Source organism: Stigmatopora nigra, chromosome 12 (assembly GCF_051989575.1).
Source record: "Stigmatopora nigra isolate UIUO_SnigA chromosome 12, RoL_Snig_1.1, whole genome shotgun sequence".
NCBI lineage: Eukaryota > Metazoa > Chordata > Actinopteri > Syngnathiformes > Syngnathidae > Stigmatopora > Stigmatopora nigra.
The window spans coordinates 14,017,994-14,027,284 of record NC_135519.1 but is presented as its reverse complement, the minus strand read 5'-3'; the positions used below and the strand labels follow the sequence as shown (position 1 = coordinate 14,027,284).

The following is a 9,291-nucleotide window of genomic DNA, read 5'->3' as shown; positions in this document are numbered from 1 at the left end:
CTCCTTGTTTCACCTTTTATAAAAGTGGGGAAAAGAAAACTCAAACGCAGTCCAAACTACACCGAGTTAATCATTGGCATTATAGAACAATGTGTAGCTAAAGAGGCCTTTTAAGTTTCATAAAAATGATATTTAAAAGCTCAATGTCTTGTACTTAGAAGTCACGAGTGGTTTTATTGTCGAGCGAAATCATTTGAAAGCAAAACAAATATGGATTTCAACTTACATGCTATGCATGTCATCTTCCTCCTGTAGTAATCAAACTCTCCACACGAGGGTGTCGTTTCTCTGATTTCATATGACACGACAAGCTTCTTTTTTTTACTTCTTTGTTATATTTTCACCTGCAGGGGAAAAAAACCAAAATCAATCTACAACCATATAACCTAAATATGAAATATCACTGCGTCGTATTCCATTTGGGAATCATTTTTAATAATTATAAGGGAGCCCCCACCCTCCTTTAATTCAATTGACTTGCTTGAGAGCTACTGAAGAACATCTAAGCCTTGAAACTAAATAAATAATGTCTCACTTTAAAAGAAAAATCATACTCTGCACAATGGAAAGGAAGAAAACATTGTCAGCCATCCATTTGCCTTTGTATATTTATTATATATGAAGTGGCTAGCCGTTAGCCCGAGGCAGTCAATTAAGAGCTCTCGGGGGCCCGTTTCAATTGTAAAACATGGCGGGCGACACGCTCTATTTCCTCCTTCCCATTAAAGATGTTTCAAGAGTACTGATCTAATACCACTGTAAGAACAATAAAAAAAAACCTTTTTGGTATCAAATGGCTCCACCTCAAGAAAAAAAGGTCTTTTAAAGCTATATTACATCTCAGTTACATTAAATTCTTGAACCTTAGACTCCGCCTCTGGCCCGCGGTCAGATGGCAAAGGCTCCAGCACCCCTGCAACCCTTGTGAGGATAAAAGAAAATAAATGTATTTCTGATTTTTACCTCTTTAAAAAATAAAATCCCATTGGCCCTGAAAATACTACTAATTTATTTATCCAACGATGCCGATATTAGCATCGTCGCTAACGCTCACAGATTGGCCGCATTCCCTGGGATGTAGGCCACGCCTCCTCGCCCCTCCCCCTCCCCGCAGAAGAAGATCGTCCTGGAAGCCCATCGCTTTTTTTTTCTCCTCCTCCTTCCAGCCTCAGCACCCTCCTCCTCCTCCTCCGTCCGTCCGTCCTCTCGCCACCAGGAGAGGAGAACCCAGAGGGCGCCGTCCCTCCCCCTCCCCACGTTTTCTCCTTGGACCCGACACCGCACGCTGCACAGGGCGGATATGTGGCGTCTGGCGTGGATCCCGTCGCCGCTGCTTTTGCTGCTGGTCTCCAGCCTCCGGGTGGCGGCCGGCGTGGCCGTCCAGGAGGCGGAAAAGGCGGGCAATTTCATGGAGGACGAGCAGTGGCTGTCCACCATTTCCCAGTACAGCCGCAAGATCAAGCACTGGAATCGCTTCCGAGACGTAAGTGCGTGCGTGCGTGCTTGTGCGGCGCTCCGTTTCTGCCAATGCGGCAAGCCAGCGCCTCCGTCCGCCATTCACTTGACGAACGGGGACGGCGACTTGGCACGACTCCACGTATTTCAAATGAAGAAGAAAAAGGGGGATTTCGTTTTCTGTTCAAACTGCTCGTCCGCGAGTTCCAGGGCACCCTACAAGCGTTGTCGTCAGCTTTGATGATGTAAAAAGGAGCCATTTACACGGCTAATTGGGTTTTGATAGATCACAGGGCGGGTCGTGGTGGTCCGTGAGCGCTAGCGTTCTGGGACGAGTTTCAGTCCGTTGTTTAGTGAGCTTCATCGGGGTCTCCCACCCGGTCCGCCATTGGCTCGGCATGCACGGGGCTCCAAGAGCCGGGGTCCCAGGCCTCGGCGGTGGTCTCCATTGGTTTCCAGGCAATACTTTTGTCCGTGCGCGAAAACAGAGAAACGCCAAAACGGTGGTGCCGTTTTAGCCTTCCTGTTTCGGGCTTCCTTAGTCGTTCTTTTTATTGGCACAAAAACGTGGGTGGTCGCCTCTAAAGATAGCATTCTGGGTAGGGTTACTTGTTGGTAAACAAATTAGCCATTGAATAGAACACCCTTGTGAGGCCCTTGTGAGAATAGCAAATGGAAGCACTGGAAAATGGGGGTCAAATTTTGCTCAAAACAAGTTAGCTTTTGCGCAAAGGCATTTGGTCCTAGAAAACAGACCGTATCTGAAAACAGGACTTAAAAAAACAAACTAAAGAATCAATTTCTGGTCTCACTATGTCGTAGAGCCACAAAATAAATAAATCCGCCCCAAGGGAAAGAAAGATGCCACGCGTGGTATTTGGCTCTTAATTTATGCTGAAAGCTGAATTCAGACACGGAATGGCCGACTGCGCTCCTACATTTGCATTTGCGTGTTGAAAGCGAGTAGCGATGGCGCTGCTATCTCTGCGGAACGACGGGAGGAGAAGCATCAGAGGAGCCAGTCGCCCTTTCAGAAGAGATTGCTGCCGTAGCAACGCGAATGGCAGTCGGCGACCGCTCTACCCGCCGCCTCCCAGGCCAATTGGGAATTTGCTACCTTTTTCTAGAATGCCACACACGCATGGCAACAATCTACAGCCAAGACGGACAATCAGTAGGCAGGTGTCCGTCCGGCTCTGGGAATTTCAGGCGGCGGTGTGGGCGCCATATTGCCATTTCCCAAATGGGGCTTGACAAGCAAGACAGGGCCACTGAATATTCATTCAGTCAACATCGGAAGGCAATCATCAAAACAGGCCACTTGAAACGGCAGCTCGGCACCCCCGCCCGTGAGATGCGCACAGAACGCTACGCAAGCGGCAGAGTGAATAGTGTCAATATTTAATGTGTTTATACGGGAAGAATGCAATTGAATCTCTGTGGGTGTAAAAAAAACGGAGGAGATGAGATTGAATGGTCGATCAGTCGCACGGAATTCAATCCTTTCATCTGACAGGCGCACTTGACGTTTCATTCCGCTAATGCGACAAATACACCTGGTGAAAAAACGCAGGGGAGCGCCACATAGTCGCTATTGACGTCTTTTGAAATTTTGTTTGGAGAAACGTTGATTTCAAATTTGGGGATTTCTTACAAAAACGGAAATGGTCCTGCTAACGTTGTGTGCTAACGTTAGCTTCTTCGCTACTACGGCCTTTTATTCCTTGAATTATTAGTAGGACCCAAAAAAAAACTAGCACGTTGTTTTCATCCCCCCCCCCCTTTGGTTTTGTCTTTTTTTCCCCTCTAAAATCAGATCTGTGTAAACGTTCGCTTTTAAAGGGAACAATAATAGCAAGAAAGATCAATTGGTTCAAGTTCAAATAAGAACAAACCCGTGATTGAAAGTTTTTTCCGCCTGAGATGAAATACACGCTTGCAGAAACAAAGTATGACTAAAAGACACACAAAATCAATACAAAAGCCAGCAGGCTTTTAAAAACGAAACATTTTCGAGCTAAAATAATATGTATGGCATTTCAGGCTGATTTTATAGCCGTGATTCTATGGTCGTAGCGCTTTATCATTCGGCACGACAATTTAATTAGCGGTTTCATTTCAACTGGTGTTTAATCAATAAATGAAGTGGCTGAATGAGAAAAGACAACTTTGCGTGTTTCATTGCATTTCATCACATTTGATGGCGGTCCTACCTACGGCGTTATCTTTTGGCCTACTTTCATTCCAAACGAACGGATCAAAGAGAGAGAAAATCTGGCTTTGTCGTAAAGAAAAAAAAAAATCTTGTCTTGCTTTCGCAAATTGGAAAAATGCAATAAATAACTAAACATAGCCCAAAGATGAATGCGTAGAAAAGAAGGGGGGTTGTGTTGTTGGGTTTTTTGAGGGGTAATGATGATTTGGACCTATTTTGGGGGGATGATAAGCAGAAGGTGGAGGCCACGTGGCCAATCCTTGATGAGCTCTCCGGGGGTGCCGCAGTGGGGGAAATGTTTAGCGCAGAGATTCTGATTGTGCAGCGCAGGTGACCGCCATTGGGCCCTCGCTGTCAAAACCAGGTGGAACAGGAAAAATCATACGGGGGGGGGGGGGGGGGGGGGAATGTGAAGCGGACATGCTAACCAGCGAGCACTCCGCGGCTAAAATTGAGAGAACGTAGCAAAAATGAAACTTCTCCCTGAAAAGCTGAGCAGCACCCGTCAGTCACCTGACAGGCGCTAACTCTAGCGCCTCTTTTTCATGAGCATCCACCCAATAGGCATTAGAAGCTCTCACTTTGGCGTGCTAGCTCTCGCTTGGGGAACGGCGGGCTTATTTTTAAGAGAAACGCGGAGCTGTCAATCACACGGCGAAGACACAACTTCCGCCCTCACGGCACATCAGAACGCTCCTGTCCCGGATATGTCAACTTATGGGAGTAGTCTAGTGCTTTTTATAGCATATTTTGGAGGACGGGGTAAAAAAATAGACCCATTTTTAGGGATGGAATATCGAGGAAAAGTAGCAAAATGCTTTGGCAACAACATTTAAGAAGGGAGTTGAATCTTACATTACCTTGGCCTTGTTTTTCCATCCTTTGTGCACATTTGGCTAACTTTCCACGTCGTTGATTTCCATGTCATTGATTTCCATGTCATTGATTTCCAGTGGTATGGTTTCCTGATTGGTCCTGGCGGGAGCACAAATAGAGATTAGTGAATAATTCAGGGCATTGAATTCCATTGAATGGAATGCCTATACAAGGAAGATTAAAAGCTTGACTTTAGAGCGTCAATACGGAGTCCTAAAAAGATTCATACACAGTTAAATGATGTCGTTCCCGCTAATTCCCACCATTTTTTTCTTTCTTCTCTCCCTGGCTTTCGTGGTTCAGGAAGTGGAGGTCAGTTGTCGTGCTTGCTTTTTCCGTCCGTATTGTCAAACGTGTGTACGTACGTCTTCATCCGTGCATGCATTGGACTTAATAAACAGGGAGCCGCGTCCCGGGCGCCATATGCCTGCCGTGAAGGTAAAACATCCAGACATTAGTGGGAATCATTTCATCACAGCGTTGTACGTCCACGTCTGGCTGTGCTCATCACGACTAAAAGGCGCTCATTATCATTAGCGTGGCATGCTAACGGCACTTCTGACTTTGTCACTCATTCTTTTCCATTTCTCATCCCCGCAGGATGATTACGTACGCAACTGGAATGAGAATCAAGGCTCCAGTGACGGTGAGTCCCCTTTTATTTTGAAATTTGACGTTGAAATGTTGAAAATAGCAAACAAAATGTCACATATTAGCCGCATCTCTGCTTATAAGCCGTACCCTTAAAATGTTTGAATTGGACAATTTCCTTTGTATAAGACAAACCTTTTGAAAGGTATTTTGATTGGAATTAAATGGTCGCTATCATGAATTTTACCGTGGCCCAAACACACACTCCCTTTCGCGTAAATGCCATTGTTAGTAGGATATTATTGGATTGACGGATGAACGGATGAGGAACGGCAAGGGAAGGGTGACATTTGAAATGTCAGATGGTATAAGAAGTGTTACCTTGGCAACCAGGATGGAGACTCCACGTCTTTCTTTCAATCCTCGATAGGGCCCATTATCTTGGAGCGCCTACAGATGATAACAGGGCGGGTTTAGCTCCACTTCCACGTCTTCCAATCAGACCTGCAAATTATAAAAGCATATAATAAAGTATTAAAGCATATCTAAGTGGGAGTTAGCATTCTGGAATGTTATATTACAGCAGAGGTTCACTGCTAATTGAGGCAAGCTAGCAGTCCGTTCAAGGAGAGTTCTAGTCTAAATGTTCATTTAGTTTTTATTTGGATTTGATTTTTGGCGACGGTCCATAAATTCTAGACCTGATTTTACAACAAACGGCGCAGGAATCTGCAAATTCTGGCCAACAAAGCGGATAGAGGCACAAATGGTAGTCGACCCAGAACCGATTCCCAGAAGTGCTGGAAAGCCTGTTGCTATGGAAACGTCATCACCGCCACCGCTTTAATCCGCGGAAGCCTGCTAAATTAACATGCGGCGCCGACAGATAGCTTATGCTGTCTGTGTGCTAGCCACACACACACCCAAACATAGATTTATTTATTAATCTTTTCAAATATACAAGCGGTAAGAGAAGTAGCCCATGACTCTTATTTAACATTCTCATTTGGATTGATCAAAGATGGAGGACACATTGGAGGCAAAGTCAAGTATTTAGGGGGAAGAAACTAATTCTTTAGCATTAGCTGTCAGAACATTGGTTATGCGAAAAGATGTTGTGATTTTGGTGTGCTTTCCTAGACGTGGACACCACCAAGGACCCGTGTCAAAAGGTCAAGTGCAGCAGGCACAAGGTGTGCATGGCCCAAGGCTTCCAGAGAGCCGTGTGTGTCAACCGCAAGAAACTCGAGCACAGGCGAGTACGCAGGGGGGTAACAAATGTGCTAACCGCCCTGCCGCTAACCAACCTGCTTTTTTTCCTTCCCCGGACCGTAGACTGAAACAACCCGCCGTGGGCTCCTCTGGCGGCCGCTGCCGACCGTGTCCCGTTTCCTCCAGCGGACCCGTGTGCGGATCTGACGGGCACAACTACGCTTCCAAGGTAACCGCGTCTTTCTTTGAGGTTTCAGCTTGGGGGGCGGTTGTCCCTTGAATTTTTTTGGGAGGAGGTTAAGGCACTCGTGATTGACTTTCCCGGGCCACACAAAATGATGCAGCGGCCCAGATTTGGCCACCACTTTGCATTTATACTTTGTCTCTTCCATATCGACCTTGGGCAAGTTGTCGGGCTGGAACCGAGGAGCGCATTGGCTCCTCAGCTCATGAATATTTGATGCGCGTGGCAGCAATAAGTCGCTCCACTTCACCTCCGCGCGTCCTTGTCGCAAATGCGCGCGTGTGAAGGCATTTTGTTGTGTGGCAGTGCAAGTTGGAGCAGCAAGCGTGTCTGACGGGGAAGGAGCTGAGCCTCAAGTGCTCGGGTCTCTGCCCGTGTTCCACCGCGCCCCCCGCCAAGCGAGAGAACCGACACGGTGAGACCGACGTGGACAATGGCGCGTGGCCCATTCCCAACGCGGACTTTCCCCGCAGAGAGTTGCACGGGGCAGGATCTGTCCGACCTGGGCGAGCGTCTGCGGGATTGGTTCCAACTCCTTCAGAGCAACGCCAAGCGGAGCAACAACACCAAGCCGGGGGCCAAAAGCGCCACTTCGGGTAGGAAGCGCTATTCGTATTACTGCCGTTATTGGGCGGTTCAGATTCAGAGAAGTTGTGTTTTTTTTAAGTGACTGTTAAAAAGGGACTTAAGAATTTTCCTACGGTTGACGAGTCTATCAAAAATTGCAATTGAAACTTTTGTGTCCAAAGATGAGTTTTAAAAACAAGCTGTGTGTTTGTTGGCTTACGTTCAGTTCTGGACAGGAGCCTGGCGGCCAGCTGCAAGGACTCGGTAGGTTGGATGTTCTCCAAGCTGGACACCAGCGGCGATCTGTTCCTGGACCCCAAGGAGCTGGCCGCCGTCAACCTGGACAAGTACGAGATCTGCATCCGTCCCTTCTTCAACTCCTGCGACTCCTTCAAGGACGGCAAGGTGTCCGCCGCCGAGTGGTGCCTTTGCTTCTGGAGAGAGAGTGAGTTGGCCGTCTTCAGGCTCCAATGGGATGGAATTTTAACACCCTAACCAACACAAATTAAGACCAATTTCACATTGACACCGGCTAAAGACTGTAAAAGAAAATTGGAGTCCTGGCAATCCATGTGTCTTTCTTTTGGAGTACTCCTTGACTAGATTGGACCTACTTGGAGTGTAGAAATATGTGATATTTGGTGTTCAAATACACAATAAATGGATTGAAAATGTTCCAAATGTTCCACCCTCAGAACCACCTTGCCTGGCTGAGCTGGAGAGGATTCAGGTGCTAGATGGCGGTCAAAGAAAGTTTGGTGAGTGTGAATCTTAAACCCACCCCGGGAATGGCCTTGGGTTGACCGCTGGGTGTCTTCGCCAGGTCGCTTCATCCCAAACTGCGACCAAGATGGCTTCTACGGGAAGCTGCAGTGCGACAGGGGCGAGTGCTGGTGCGTGGACCAGTACGGTGGCGAAGTGGCCGGGTCCAGGATGGGCGGGAAACCGGATTGCGGTGAGTTCTTCACTCCGATCCGTTGACACACCCAAGTAAAAACCCTCTGGGAGTCTCTTGGGGATTAGTGCTCTAGCTGTGCGCTTCACAAGGGATCTTTTATGTCAAGTGACTTTCCACTTGAAACGGAGAGCACGTTCACCCTCGTTTGCATTGCAAAGTGCGTTAGCCGAGTCATATTCACAGTGGCCTATAGGGGGCAGTGTATATTCCCAAAATTAAACCACTACAAACCCAATTGCATTTAAACGAATCATAAAAGCAGCAACATTTATTTTGAAGCTTTTTTTTAAATTAAATAAACATTTTCATTCATTCTATAATTTTTTTGAAAGGTTTACCTACCCAAAATATGGTTAAATGGCTAACGCTGACTTGTCCCTCCGGCGCAGATGACGAATCCACGTATTCGGGCGACTTGGGCAGCGGCGTAGGTTGGGAGGACGAGGACGAAGACGAGAAAGGCGGCGAGGAGACCGCCGAGGAGGAAGAGGGCGAGGCTGATGACGAAGGCTACATTTGGTAAAGAATGAAAGAATTGAGCCTCTATTTTCCCCAACCCCGTTTCCATTTCCCAAACACCCCCCGGGCGACAACGGGGGGGAAAAACTCCCCGGGCGGACTTTGATCGGCGACCACGTCACTAGCAATCATCGTCAATTTGTCCCTCAGATTTGCGCATCTCCGTCCCGCTTTCTCGTCCGTACGTACGTTTTCATTTTAGTCATTTTGGAGGGGCCTAGTTTAAAATGGCCGACCCTCTGGCGTAGAAACGTTTGTTTTTTTTAAACGGGAACTCTACGGAGGACTTTTGACGTCACCCTCATCTCACGCGCTTCGGTAGTGCCGTCCCATTGTCAAGGCGCCACGCCTGGATTTGTAAATAACATGAAGCCACGTGCTGTACGATAAGAGAGGTCGCCATCTTTGTTTATGCGACAAGTGTACGTCGTAATGTTGTGTGGGTCAGTTGTTGTGTTTATTAAAAAAAAAAAGGAAATGATAAGAATTCAATAAATGTGAGCGTGAGTGGTCTCAGTTGACCACCGTACATTGGAGTCTTTGGATAATTATTGTTTGTCCCGCCTATATTTATTTAGGTTTTTATCCTCCTGCTCGTGGCGATGATGAAGATTGCAACAAAAAAAATCTACTTGCTTGTGGCTAACAAGTGAT

General features: G+C 47.0%; 1 protein-coding gene and 1 long non-coding RNA gene across 3 annotated transcripts; one reads left to right on the top strand and one right to left on the bottom strand.

Moving 5' to 3' along the window:
* Nucleotides 1-236: 236 nt before the first annotated feature.
* Nucleotides 237-5,649, bottom strand: LOC144205469 (uncharacterized). Its single transcript, XR_013328100.1, has 3 exons — nt 5,519-5,649; nt 4,531-4,645; nt 237-344 (listed from the first exon to the last, which is right to left on the bottom strand). It is a non-coding gene; the product is annotated as an uncharacterized LOC144205469 (long non-coding RNA).
* On the top strand, nt 1,114-9,166 carry spock2 (SPARC (osteonectin), cwcv and kazal like domains proteoglycan 2). 2 transcript variants are annotated; one of them, XM_077729859.1, is made up of 11 exons: nt 1,114-1,483; nt 4,850-4,858; nt 5,147-5,192; nt 6,278-6,392; nt 6,473-6,578; nt 6,900-7,008; nt 7,067-7,189; nt 7,387-7,605; nt 7,856-7,918; nt 7,984-8,115; nt 8,508-9,166. In XM_077729859.1, exons 1-11 carry the CDS (start codon nt 1,301-1,303, stop codon nt 8,639-8,641), a joined length of 1,239 nt encoding a protein of 412 aa, XP_077585985.1. In that variant the 5' UTR covers nt 1,114-1,300; the 3' UTR covers nt 8,642-9,166. The 2 variants fall into 2 exon arrangements, with proteins under 2 accessions (XP_077585985.1, XP_077585987.1); XM_077729861.1 differs by lacking the exon at nt 4,850-4,858.
* Nucleotides 9,167-9,291: the final 125 nt, after the last annotated feature.

Coding starts and splice junctions, on each gene's coding strand:
- spock2 (XM_077729859.1), top strand. CDS start 1,301: ATGTGGCGTCTGGCGTGGATCCCGTCGCCGCTGCTTTTGCTGCTGGTC. Junction 7,009..7,066: donor CAAGCGAGAGAACCGACACG/GTGAGACCGACG, acceptor CTTTCCCCGCAG/AGAGTTGCACGGGGCAGGAT. Junction 7,190..7,386: donor GGCCAAAAGCGCCACTTCGG/GTAGGAAGCGCT, acceptor GCTTACGTTCAG/TTCTGGACAGGAGCCTGGCG.